Genomic DNA, 12,749 nt, shown 5'->3' with positions numbered 1-12,749 from the left:
GGTGTGGCCATCCGTGGGACATGCCAATGACACCACTTGGTTGAGAGAGGAGCTGGCAGAATAAATAAGGGAGCAGTATACCATCAACCGAAGAGAGGCAAGTCTGCGACTTGTAGAAACGACAAACGAACAACAATAGCAATACGAGCCAGAAAGTTGGTTTACCTGCTTTGTCAGAAGCACGCACGGTATTTGATCAGTCGATCTAGTCGCTACTCTCACCCAAGCCCGCAGGAAGTGTGAGAAAGCAATGTTCTTCAACACCTCCCCCGACGCCCTCTTCATCCCACCCGCGACCATCGACCCGGTGGGCTTCGGCAAGGTTGCCATCGTCACGGGGTGCGGCTCGGGCGTGGGCCTCGCCTGCGCCCAGCTGCTCCTGGCGCACCAGTACCAGGTCTGCGGCCTCGACGCGCGCGAATTCAACTACTCGCTGCTCCAGGAGGCGGACCACGGCAGGTTTCATTTCCACCGCGCCGATCTCACGGAGCCGAGAGCATGCGAGGACGGGGTGTTTGCTGCTGTTGCTTCTTTCGGGTGAGTTCTGTTCTCTACGTGTCGTCTGGGGGTGTGTTTCGAGGAGACGGGACAACGATGAGAGGAAGTTATGGACTGAGGGTTCATTCCAGGGGACGGGTTGATTTGCTCGTCAATGTTGCGGGCGTTATGGGATCCTTTAGCAGCGCCGACGGCGTGACGGACTCGGAGTGGGATCGGGTGGTGGCCGTCAACCTCACGGTCCCGGTCAAGATGATGAGGGCGGTGATCCCCTTTATGCTCGAGAAGAAGTCGGGCGTCATCATCAACGTCGCCAGCACGGCCGGTGTCTCGGGGGCCGTGGCCGGGATAGCGTATACGTGCAGCAAACATGGTCTGGTTCGTTCTCCCTCTTCTTACCTCGCTACCCATGATCGACCCCTACGCCGGGGGGAGGGGGGGCCAGCGAGACAACAAGGATAGAATCGCTCACAACTTGAGGCATAGATTGGCGCGACCAAGAACGTGGCATGGCGCTTCCGTAAAGAAGGCATTAGGTGTAACGCGGTGCTCCCCGGCGCCATCGACTCTCGCATTGGCAAGGCCATCGCCGCCGGTCACGGCCACGGCCACTACCATGGGGAGTCCGGGTTCGACGCCGAGGCCTACGCGCAGGTCGAGCCCGTCCACGCGCTCCACGCGCAGGCGTCCGAGTCGACGCCGAACATCACGCCACTCGAGGTCGCACAGTCGGTGGTGTTTTTGGCGACGGACCAGGCGAGGACCATCAATGGCGTTAGTTTGCCAATCGATCAGGCGTGGAATGTTGTTTGAGAAGTTTGGGCATGTAAGTTAAATCAAAGGAGAGGCGTTTCGCCTCACAATTCGGCCGAAAATGACGACAGGCCTTGCTGGGTGTATACGCAAGCGAGTTTTGGGAATTCGGTCCAACAACGAAATCTGCAACCCCTTTCTCATGTCGTACCAATGCGTGTGATAGTCGGATCATCTGTGTGGAATATTTCGGAGCCTGCCAAGGTGGAAGCTTAATAGCTGCCATATGTTTCAATTTCCTGACGTGGTGAGCAAGACCGCTCTATTCCCTACGTCTTCTCTAGGGTGCTTTGCTCCCGTGATATTGCTCGAGAAGCCAGCTGTAAAACGGGGCTGCGAAGTAAGAACTATGCAGGAAGCCCATTTTCAAGTAACCAAGGGCTAGGGATGATTTTTAAGATATTACTCCTTGGCGCCTTACAGTAAGTGCCTCTTGCTGGCCTGGAAAGCTCAATGTATATGACGTACAGTCGAAGTCCACCACAGTTGATCATGAAAACGCCCGATACCTCAGTGTTCATTGTCTTCCGTGAAGAAGAGGTAGGAGGAATTACATTCCGGTCGGAAGTTTTGAATTTATCATGGACTAGAGAGAAGTCACATTACAGTCACGAGCCGTACTTAGTTAGTTGACGTTCCATTGTTGCTAATGTTAAACAACTGACCGTAGTTGGAGTTGGTCAAAGGGACTTTCCAGCAGCAGTCTTTGCAAATAGAGTCAAAACTTACCCAGAATGTCGCCTCGAACACAAAGGCAAAATACACACTCAACGCGCAGGGTATTTTTCAACTCTGTTCCACCCTCTCTCCAGGAAATAACTACATATCCCCCCCTAAAAACTAACAGCAATGACCCGTGGGCTCAAACGCCCAAAACATCAAATATATCCCTTCAAGTCCGGCCTATTCCAAGCTTGCTGGAAGTCGCAGCGGACACGGGCTCCGTCATTCGTCATCAAACCGCAACATTCAGCGAGTCTCGAGCGTTGAACTCTGGCGGAATGTTTTCTTCATCATCCTCGTTCTTATCCAACTTCAAAAGCTCGAAACGGTTGACCATAGGATTCATTGGGCGTCTGGACGAGGGTGCCTGGGGCTGGGTTCGATGAGTCTCGACGGGCAAGGGCTGCGCACACTCATCTACGTTCCACTCGATTTTCGATCCCTTGTATTTGCTGTTGACTGATTAATTTTCAAAGCGCCTGTGTTCAAGCAAAACCCCGACTCACAGTCGGCTCATCATGCATGTCCGTGCAAATAAAGCATTGTGCACTGAATTCGTGTTGATGTAGCAGCTTCCGCCTCGGAAATTGACAGCGATGACAACCAAGTTGTGGATGTGCTCCATATCATCGCGAATTTCCTCTTCGGTGAGCCTCGGGTCACATCGTCGAATAATGAGATTACGAGTAGCACCAATTCCGAGCTTACTCGCAACATGGCCAGGTAAAGTGAACTGTCGATCGCTCCATCGGACATCAACCTGGAAAAACCATTAGTTATAGATGACACTAGATCTCGAATGGTGTAGCCTACTCGTTTGTGTCTGATGTATAGATCGTGGCGCCGGGCATGTTCAAGGAAGGCCGTTGCGTCGCTGCCATGCAGGAAGGAGACATGCGCAGTCCGGTCATGGCCTCTCAAGAAGATGTCTAGAAGCTGACCGCCGCGAATGACAGCAACGACGTCAGCGTGAGTTGTGCCTTCTGCGAGATTCGAGATCGAGATGGTTCTGGTGGTCAAGCGTTCAAACTGGGGCCGCATGGGCAATTGGGCATAGGTCTGGTGGCCGAACTCATGGTTAGGCTCAGGCTCTATAGGAGAAATCGCCACTTCAGATCTGTCGTGAGGGACGGGCTCATCCTCAGCCCACTCATGCTGATTAGGTTGCTGGATGGTAAGTCTTCCCCCAAGGTATGAGTTTTGATTCCCCCGCGTGGCCTTGGTTGTTTTCACCCATGGCTGGCTGACTGAGCGTGGAGTCTCGTTCCGAGGAGCCTCGGATGGTGTAGTGATCTGCCCTTCAGCATTGTCCTGTTGATAGTTTGACTCGTCGCTGGTCAATACCTAGAAGCTCATTGCTAAGCTAGGATCGTCAAATGGGGTCAAAGGTGGAGACTTTGACTTACAGCAAGGGTCTCCTCCGTTACACCACCTCGCATGAGGTTGCGACGCAAGTTTGCTATAAAGGAGTCAGTCGCTGACGAATGACCGGGACTTTACTGCTCATCCAAAGTGGCGCATAGTAAGGTTCATGTTCATACCAAACTCCTGGGCGGTCTTGACAAGGATATCATACTCGACGCGGGCAATCGTGACGGTGGGGTGCGCGGATGGAATATCGTTGTCGGCGTTCTTGAAGTAGGCTAGTTTAGCAATCTCCTCAAACGCGAAGGAAGAAACAATATACAGATGACCGTGTAAGACGTACAAACTTAGCTCTGCTCGAGTGGTCAGCCTTCATCATTCATCGGTCGTACTGGGAGTGGCTCTGTTGCTAGCGCGAGCTAGACGCAAGAGAGATCTCGGTGGTAGGGGCCGGTCTTACCTTCTGATGAGTGTGTCAAGATAAGTCCGGTCCATGGAGACCGTGGAACCGATGGACGATGCCATGGTTTCTGTGTACTTAAGTCAGGCTGTCCCGGGAAAAGTTTGCGTCGGAGAAGTTATTTGTGCACGCGATGCTGAGATCGGTTGCGGATGGGCAGGTGCAGTTGAGGCAGGTCCCTACCTACCTTACCTTACTTTAGGTTCCTTGCCTTAGAGGTCGGTACGGATTTGGGTGCTTGGATCAGGTACCTGGTGTGCTGCCTGCGCGGGTGAGGGTGCCACAGTGCTCAACTTTATCTTTTTTTATCGATAAGAGCGGACGTATCCGTACCTACCTTACCTTAGGTAGGTAAGTACCTTAAGGTAAGGTAGCGCTGGACCCACTTATCTGCTGGTAGTGAGCTGAAGTGAGGTTGGTTCGAGACTAAGATCCAGCATCCATCCAGGTCAGTTCCCGGGAAGGGAAGAAGGACTGCCGGCGGCACATCATCCGACGGGAAGTCTCGAGTCGTCCAAACCTCGTCCCGTGTGACTCAAACTCAATGTTGAAAACCAAGGTTCCTTGACAGGCCAGATGACAACGAAGGGGCCCCTGGATCGGGCGCGAGAGTCATTATAGGGGTACTCCATTTCTTCAAGTCTACCTTCACAACGTCAACTACAAATGATGTCGAAGCTACGAAGAAGCAAAAATCTGGCAACGTGCCAAAACCCTCGAATATTCAAATACCGTTCTCTGCGCTGAATAATGCACTAATATGCGTCGAAGGCTCGTCAAAAATGGAAGGGTTAGTTTTGTGACAGCCTTAGTAGCCGTGGCTGGCATGTATCTCCAAATTGGACGAGAAACGGACAGTCGCTGACGGGGAGCCACCGTGCTATTTCATCAAGGGTGATGGCTCACGATTGTGTGGAGGTATGCTCAGTCTAATTGACGCAGCCCACGCTACGCTAACATAACCGTACGGAAGTTCGTCACCATAAAGTCCCCGAACCCGCTGTATCAAACTCATTGTGAGGTACTGTGTAGACTGGGCCATCTTCCAAGCCTCTGCATGTCTCAGAGTACCTTGCAATGACGAGTTTGAAGAGACATCCATAACGGCATAATTAGGCTTTGCTTGATACACACACCGGAGCGATTGAATTTTAGTAGTGCAGTCAGCTTTTTGGTGAGGTTCCGCAAAAAAGAGACGGTTTCAACGAGTGAACTGTTCGCCGCCCGAAGCGGGGAACTCCCGGTCGATTGTAGCACCTGTCCCAGGGATCACGACATGGGCATCCGGACTTTGAACGTCGATCCCAGCGGGACGGGAGAAGTTTGCAGTTACCTTAGTCAGAATGTATGCCACTAATAAGTCCTTAATACGGGCTCACTCGGTCGCATGCACGGAAACAGTCCAGCGAGTAAGGAAGATTGGCACGGCAAATTGGCTCTGTGTAGGCATGATGTGCACCCAAAAAACCTGCTGAAAGTTGATGCAAGACGGGCCAAGACCTTGCGACTCTGCATCACCGAGTACAGGCAATGAACAACGGACAATACCTATGCCAAGTCGACATGTGCACAGTACCTGTGGGCACGGGATGTCGAGCAGAGCGGAGGTGAGTCTAAGGTGGTGTTGCGAGCCACCAGCATATTAAAGGTCCGGAACCGTGAGAGGCTGATAGCCTCCCGGAGACTACCTTACGGCACTGCGTAAGTAGCTAGACGGCTTTGCTTTGCTCGTGAGATTTCGAGCTGGCTTGAGACAGCCTGTAGGACTACGGAATTTTCTGTCGGTGGCTTGGTTCGGAGTCGGCAGTTGGGGAAACCAAGAGGAGATCCGATGATTATTCGTACATTTAGGGTGGCAAATGGCAACGGCGGCAGGCTGGCGTGTTGAACTGATTTGCAAATTACCCAACAACCCAAGTTGCTGTCGGATTATTCAAAAGGAACAATTCATTAGAAGGCGATGCCGCAACGGCTGCAAACCATGAACGGATGGAAGCGGCTGACTATCGGTCTCGCCTCAGTCTCATGATTGATTGAAGATGTGGAGGCGCGTGTTCCGAGTAATTATTTTTAGAGTATGTCAACACGAGGGGGGAAGGAATACGATGTACCCGGTGGATCCCACCTGCTCAACCCGTGCTAGCTACCTCACGCTGAGGTAAGTAACAGTCTCGCTACCTCACTACATTATCTTCGACCCAAGCGCCTGAACTTGTCCAGACAAGAAGGCATACTGACTTACTCGTGAGCCTGGCATTGATGTGCCTGTTGTACCACCCGGATCGGATTTCCTCGATTGTCATATGGGTTGAGACATTGAGTAAGTAGGCTTCGCTCTCGAGCTGAAAAAAAAAAAAAAAAAAAAGGAGGTCGGGACCAATGCTTTGGGGTGGCGGGGATGCAGGCCGTAGAAGGCCCACGGCATGTCGATACGCTAGGCGGTAGAACTAAAGCTCCTTAGCGCAAGTAGGTAGGTGTATTCGTTCTTTTGGGAGAGAGAAAGAAACTGGAGGACGGGACGAGAACGGGACGATAGTATGGCGGTTGGCGGTTGGGTGGCCTAAAGGCCTGTTTTGTGCCTGACCATTGTCCTTTGTGACTTTGTCACAACCTACCTATCCTCTCATGCCTCTGTTTCCGTACGGATACTCGTATGCAGGTTTTGGATGCCCCGGCAGAAAATTAATGTTTCCAGCTCTCTGTTTGGCTGGCTACCCTTGCTGACTGGTCCGATGTTCTTTTCTCAGCCCAGGCTGTGCTGTGCCACCCCGTCTTTTTCAATGCATTGGTGTGCGTTCTAACAGGCTCTGCCCCTGTTCCCTAGGTACAAATTGCATCGCGTTGCCCTGCGTCCCCATTTTTATTGTTATTTTTTTTGTTCCTCCAGCCTTGCCCGTGCCATGATTCCGTCACTACCTAGGTAGCCAAACTCGCACCGCTGGGCCACCACCCGACTTCCCCTGGAGCTTTGAGGAGACGCTGGGAAATTCCCCCCTTCCCCCCGAGAGTCACTTGGACATTCGGGGGATGGGCTTTGGTTGCTGTGGATCCCAAGCCTAACAATCGGAGCCCCATCCACGTTCCCTCCTGTTAAACCCGCCCCGAAATCTCTCCTCGAATTCCAGCGCCTTCTTAGTTGGCCTGCTAGTGTCTCTACTTCTCCCTCTCCTGGTCGACTCCTCTTTCTTCCCACCTGATGTGATTTGCTTCCCAGCAGCAATCGAAACGCCCTTTCCTCACGTCCGCTTTTTGCCGTTTAATTCGAAACGTCGACACTCGCTTGATTCAACCCGCTCGTTTTCTTGTCGTTTACTGGAAGAGGAGGAACTCACAAATCGAATAAGTCTTCCCATCCCCCGAATTACTCGAGGTCGACAAGCCAACGACTACCCCCGGGCTTTGTTATTACGAATATACTGTGCAAAAATAGGGGTGGCCACGATCCGACACCCTCTCCTCAACCACGTCAATACCATATCGAATATCGAAATACACCAAGAACGTCCTTCTCGAACAACTGCACTCGCTTGCTAACCTTCTTGGTGAAAAGTTGAAAAAAAATCGACGACGTCCTCTCGCCAGGAACCTCGTCCATCTCCAAGATCCCCTCGCAAATATCACCAGGAACCTACTTCCTCACATATTAATATGAAGGCCGTTCAGTCTCTCGCTCTCGGCCTTGCCGTCTTCACTCCTCTTGCCTCCGCCTGGCCTAAGTGGCTTCCAGATGTCGATGCTCTGGTTGTGCGGCAAAATGATGAATCCTCAACTGGTATGTCGTGCTACGTTTCCTCGGGAGCCTCCCGTCGTCACATTGTGTTTGTGAACCTATTTGGCTAACCCTCCTCATCAGCCGCTGCAACCCAGACCGCGACTGCTAAGACGGGCGCCACAGCATCGGCAACAGGAACGGCACAGGAGACGAACACCGGCGGCGCGAAGACCACCAACCTCAACACCGCAAAGCTTCCTACAGGCACCGAGACGGGTACCGGCACCAAGACCGGCAACAGCAAGTCCAAGCCGACCTCTTTCGATGACACAGACCCGGCTGGTGGCGTGGTCATGATCACGCCAGCGGCCGCGGCTCAGGCTATCAATCTATACAAAATCGGAGACTACGTCACCTGGGGATGGAATTATACAGACCTCCAGGCCTCGCCCACAGCCATCGATGTTCTTGTTTCATGCTCTTCCATGGCCCAGACCTGGACATTGACACAGAACATGAGCTTTGCCCAGCCCGCCTCCTTCACTTGGGATTCGAGCGTGCAGGCCACCGACCCCTCCGCGCCGCTGCGAAACGACGAGTACACCCTCGTTATTTACGACGCGGAATCGAGCGTCAGTGCCACCCCTCAGCCTGGCTATCTAGGCGTTTACAGCGGCTTCAAGTTCGGCATGTATAAGGGTCAAGATTACAAGCCCCTGAACGAATGGAACTGTGCAACGTGCTCGGCCGCCTCCGGCCTCGACAGCAAGGCTCTCGGCATGGCTGTCGGTATGAGCATCGTTACGGTAGCCAGTTTCACATGGTTCGTGGCGGGACTGGGCACCTTTTAATGATGTGTTCTATAATGACAAAAATTTCATCTGTAATATTTGAATATCTAGTTTCTTTGGGGGGCCTATCAAGAGCGAGGAACAACAGTTCAGCGGTAGTCATTTACGGTGGTCATTTACACAAAGGGCGGCGTTATGTGTCGAAGCATGGTCAGGCAAAATATGACTCCGCATATAGGTAAACTCAGGACGTTTATGGGTATTATATTGATACATAGCTTAATTGATGATACTGGCTGATCTTATAGCCGTATGAACTATCAACCTATCTACACCATCCTGAGGGAGAACCCACCGCCCTTTTCCTCCTTGTCTCTGCCCTGGAAGATACCGCTGAAGTCGACATCACCCAAATCTGCTGCACTCTGCCCGCGCACGGGGGCATTCGGTTCGTGTCTTCGCCTCTTCTCCTGGCCGGCTTTGCTGGGGAACGTTGGGAACATGCCCTCCTTCTTGGGCTTCGGATCCTCCCTGAAATACTTGTGCTCCAGCATCTCCTTCGCCGACGGCCGCGAATCCGGGTTCAACGAGAGTAGATCGTTGAGTAGCTTACACCCGGCATTCGTCAGCGTCGTAAACTTGGTCCGTATCATGGACGCCGTCGCGTTCGGTGTCTTTGGGAAACGCAAGGAACGCGCGTTCGGCAAGCTCCTGAACGAGGGCCACGTCTCCTGCGTCGGCACGCCGCAGAGCTCAAATATCTTGGTCACCTGGTCGACCTCGTTGGTGCCCTGCAGCAGCGGCTCCCGCGTCAGGAGCTCGCCAAAGATGCAGCCTACGCTCCACATGTCGACGGCCTTGCCGTAGGCCCTAGCACCGAGGAGCAGCTCGGGCGAACGGTACCACAGCGTTACCACGAGCTGCGTCAGCTTTGGGGGAGGGTCGCCGACGTACCGCGCCATGCCAAAGTCTGCTATCTTGAGCAGGCCGCGGTTGTTGAGGAGGAGGTTCGAGGTCTTGAGGTCGCGGTGGAGGATCCAGTTGTCGTGGAGGTACGCGATGCCGGCTGTCAGTTGGCGGAGGAGGGTTTTGACTTCGGATAGGAGGAAAGGTTCGGGCATGTCTTCCAAGATGGTCTTGAGATCGTGTTCGACAAACTCTAGTACTAGAAAGATGCTGTAGATCTGTTATTAGCATTAACTCCATGGAAAGCAGGTCGGTAGGTTGATCATGTACTTTTCAATTTTTGAAGTGTCGTCTCCCACCACAACCTCCTCGAGATTGACAATGTTGCGATGGCTGCAGTCTCGCAGGATCTGGATCTCTCGCAAACCCGTCACCGGTAGCCCGTTGCGATCACTAGGTTCAATCTTCAACCTCTTCAGCGCAACGACCTTGCCACTAGAGTTTTCCCTTGCCCGCGACACCCAGCCGTATGTACCTTCCTCGATATCGTTGAGCTTGTCATAATTCTCCACGCTCCGACACTTCCCCCAGTGGCCGAAAGGGAAGCGCATGAGCTTCGCCGTGCCATCTTTGGCAGCATCGGATGCACTATCGTTGCTGGCTGTCCTGTCTTCCGTCTCGGGCGTAAACTTGCGCCGTTTCGCTGGTCGTGTGCTGTTGTCGTCGTCATCGACGTCGTTGTCGGTGCCATTGTTGCTCTTCGCCCTCGCCTGCTGCGTCAAGCGTTCCGCCTCGGCCTTGCGCGCCTTTTCGGCCTTTGAACGCTTCTTCTCCTCCTTTTCTCGCTTCAATTTAGCTTCGTAGGCTGCGTCCTCTTCGCTGTCTGCCCACCTCGACTTGGCGTTGCTCGCCATGGTCGGCGGCTGCGCAGATATTTGTGGTTGCGCGGATGATAGCTCCTTTCGCTTGACAAGAGTGCGAGGTATTGCATCCAGAGATTCCGTCTCACGAGCAAGGTTGTCGGGGGCTTTGCGTGGTAGTTTCGTTGTGGTTCATGCAACATAGGATAATGGCTCACGGCTTGTAATCGCGCTGCCGTCGAGGTGGTTTACCAGTGACGCAGGGGTCATGCGCGGCGAGTCGGCGGCTTCCCTGCTCCGACTTTGTCTCATTCTTTTGTTTTTTCGGAGACCCGGCGACGGGAGCTCATGCAAGTCAGCCAGAACTTTACCGGGGTTTTTGAGGTTCTCTCCTTATCTTATCGTAACCCAAAAAGTTTGTACCGTACCTTACCTAGACGAAGCTCCGGAAGCTCTGTCTCTCCTACCCGGCTAACTCTGGTCGCTAGAAACTCTACCCAAGTCCCGTCCCGGAACCGAAAACGAAACAATCGAACGAAGTCAACGAACCGAGACACATACAAGCCTACCTGTTTTGCTAAGAACAAGAAACATATGGCCGTATCTTCGTTACACATGCGCATGTCCCACTAGATAGGGACTACGTTTCAGTTTCTCGAGAAATCCCGCGATGATCCCTACAACACGTACATGATTTGAAGCCAAGGAATCTACACATAAGAGAGAAGAAGACACAAAGCGTGACTAGGAAGCAAAATGCAACGACTTTCTCATCAAAGAGCCTTGTTGGACGGCCTACGAAGCGCTGCCATAATCCGTGCTGCGCAGCGGCCCTGCGCAGCACTATCTTCGAGATGCTTTTCAAGCACGGTGTCAAGGCGGGACGGGGATGAGAGGAAATGGTCCACGCCTTTGGCAAAGCAGCTGGCCGAGGCCATCTCGGTATGTATCAACGCCCTCGTGGTCACTTGATTGCCTCCGTCTAATGTTTTCGTATCGTAGATGACCGGTCCCGTCCCTCTTGCGAGCTACATGCGCATGTGTCTGACTGGCGACATTGACGGCTATTATACGGGATTGGCCGAGGAGAACAGAGACCAGTTCGGCTTAAAGGGAGACTTTGTCACATCGCCCGAGATTTCCCAGATATTTGGCGAGCTGATTGGCATCTGGTTCGTCGCAGAGTGGTTGAGCCAGGGCAAGCCCCAGAATGGCGTTGAGCTCATTGAGGTCGGCCCCGGACGCGGCACTTTGATGGACGATATGCTTCGTGTAAGTAGGATTGCTCTCCTTTGGTGGGCGAACATGCGCAACTGACTGTCCATGCTCAGACGATGCAGAATTTCAAGGGCTTTGCTCAAAGCATCGACGCTATTTACATGGTTGAGGCCAGCCCTCAGCTTCGTGAAGCGCAGAAGAACCTCCTTTGCGGCCCTGACGCGCCCATGACTGAATCTAAAGTCGGCTATCACAGTGTCTGCAAGCGCACCAACTTACCCATCGTCTGGACCGAGACCATAAAGTCCATTCCCCAAAGTAAGCATGGAAATCCGTGGCCTCTTCTGGATGATGAGTAGGCTGACACTATCCATAGGCCCCGAGAAAATGCCGCTAATGGTGGCACACGAATTCTTCGATGCGCTTCCCATCCACGCCTTCCAGGCCGTCACAGTGCCGCCTCCGGTACCCAAAGAGCCAATACCAGGAAGTTCCGCCCCAAGAAACCACCCTCGTGAAGCCGAAGGGCCCAAGGTCGAATGGCGCGAGATGCTCGTCTCGCCAACCCCGCCAGATGCTACCCACGCAACAATGAACATACCCAAATCCGAGCAGGGCGACCCTATCCCCGATTTCCAAATGACGCTCGCCTCGGGCCCAACACGCCACTCGCGTTACGTCCCTGAGACCTCATCCCGCTACCGCCGTCTAAGGGACACCGTCCCGGACGCCGTCGCCGAGATCTGCCCCGACGCCTCCATTTACGCCGCCGACTTTGCCAGCCGCATCGGCGGCTCAAAGCAGCACCCCAAACCCCGCCCTTCGGGCGCGGCACTGATCCTGGATTACGGCACAACCGACACCGTTCCAATTAACTCCTTGAGAGGAATCCGCCGCCACCGTCGCGTCAGTCCCTTCTCGGAACCCGGCCTCGTCGACTTGAGCGCTGACGTCGACTTCATCGCCATCGCGGAGGCAGCGATGCGAGCGAGCGAAGGTGTCGAGGTCCATGGACCCGTCGACCAGGGCGCATTCCTAGGCCAGATGGGCATCAAAGAGCGTGCCGAGGTGCTGATCAAGCAAACCAAGGCCAAGGCGGCCACCGATAAGGCACAGGACATCGAGGGTGCTTGGAAGCGTCTTGTTGACCGTGGTCCCGGTGGCATGGGCAAGGTCTACAAGGCCATGGCTATCTTGCCCGAGAACAGTGGACAGAGGCGTCCCGTCGGCTTTGGCGGCGATGTGTAAAAAATTGTTGTGTATAACTAGTAGCCACTTGTGAAATGATACCACCCGAGAGCAATGAATACCCACAATCACAGTTCTGTCGAGAAAAACCAAACCGCATTATTTGCGATCATATGATTGACATTGTGGTACTTCCCACCTCTACATGACAATGA

General features: G+C 53.4%; 5 protein-coding genes across 5 annotated transcripts; 3 read left to right on the top strand and 2 right to left on the bottom strand.

Annotated features, from left to right (window-relative positions):
* Nucleotides 1-250: 250 nt before the first annotated feature.
* Nucleotides 251-1,311, top strand: CORC01_04147 (bacilysin biosynthesis oxidoreductase bacC; the record flags this gene model as incomplete). Its single annotated transcript, XM_022615795.1, has 3 exons — nt 251-537; nt 630-876; nt 985-1,311. 3 exons carry the CDS (start codon nt 251-253, stop codon nt 1,309-1,311), a joined length of 861 nt encoding a protein of 286 aa, XP_022477751.1.
* Nucleotides 1,312-2,266: 955 nt separating this feature from the next.
* CORC01_04146 (uncharacterized protein) lies at nt 2,267-3,924 on the bottom strand (the record flags this gene model as incomplete). The annotated part of the gene is made up of 7 exons (XM_022615794.1): nt 2,267-2,486; nt 2,541-2,794; nt 2,848-3,378; nt 3,441-3,493; nt 3,576-3,666; nt 3,743-3,752; nt 3,860-3,924. 7 exons carry the CDS (start codon nt 3,922-3,924, stop codon nt 2,267-2,269), a joined length of 1,224 nt encoding a protein of 407 aa, XP_022477750.1.
* Nucleotides 3,925-7,507: 3,583 nt separating this feature from the next.
* Nucleotides 7,508-8,422, top strand: CORC01_04145 (uncharacterized protein; the record flags this gene model as incomplete). The annotated part of the gene is made up of 2 exons (XM_022615793.1): nt 7,508-7,631; nt 7,713-8,422. 2 exons carry the CDS (start codon nt 7,508-7,510, stop codon nt 8,420-8,422), a joined length of 834 nt encoding a protein of 277 aa, XP_022477749.1.
* A 269-nt stretch (nt 8,423-8,691) lies between these two features.
* On the bottom strand, nt 8,692-10,182 carry CORC01_04144 (uncharacterized protein; the record flags this gene model as incomplete). Its single annotated transcript, XM_022615792.1, has 2 exons — nt 8,692-9,538; nt 9,599-10,182. 2 exons carry the CDS (start codon nt 10,180-10,182, stop codon nt 8,692-8,694), a joined length of 1,431 nt encoding a protein of 476 aa, XP_022477748.1.
* A 702-nt stretch (nt 10,183-10,884) lies between these two features.
* On the top strand, nt 10,885-12,594 carry CORC01_04143 (uncharacterized protein; the record flags this gene model as incomplete). Its single annotated transcript, XM_022615791.1, has 4 exons — nt 10,885-11,070; nt 11,131-11,400; nt 11,460-11,664; nt 11,723-12,594. 4 exons carry the CDS (start codon nt 10,885-10,887, stop codon nt 12,592-12,594), a joined length of 1,533 nt encoding a protein of 510 aa, XP_022477747.1.
* Nucleotides 12,595-12,749: the final 155 nt, after the last annotated feature.

The sequence above is a fragment of the Colletotrichum orchidophilum genome (genome assembly GCF_001831195.1).
Source record: "Colletotrichum orchidophilum strain IMI 309357 chromosome Unknown Scaffold_26.1, whole genome shotgun sequence".
Lineage (NCBI taxonomy): Eukaryota > Fungi > Ascomycota > Sordariomycetes > Glomerellales > Glomerellaceae > Colletotrichum > Colletotrichum orchidophilum.
Note: the sequence above shows the minus strand (reverse complement) of the source record. Positions and strands in the feature narration are given on the sequence as shown.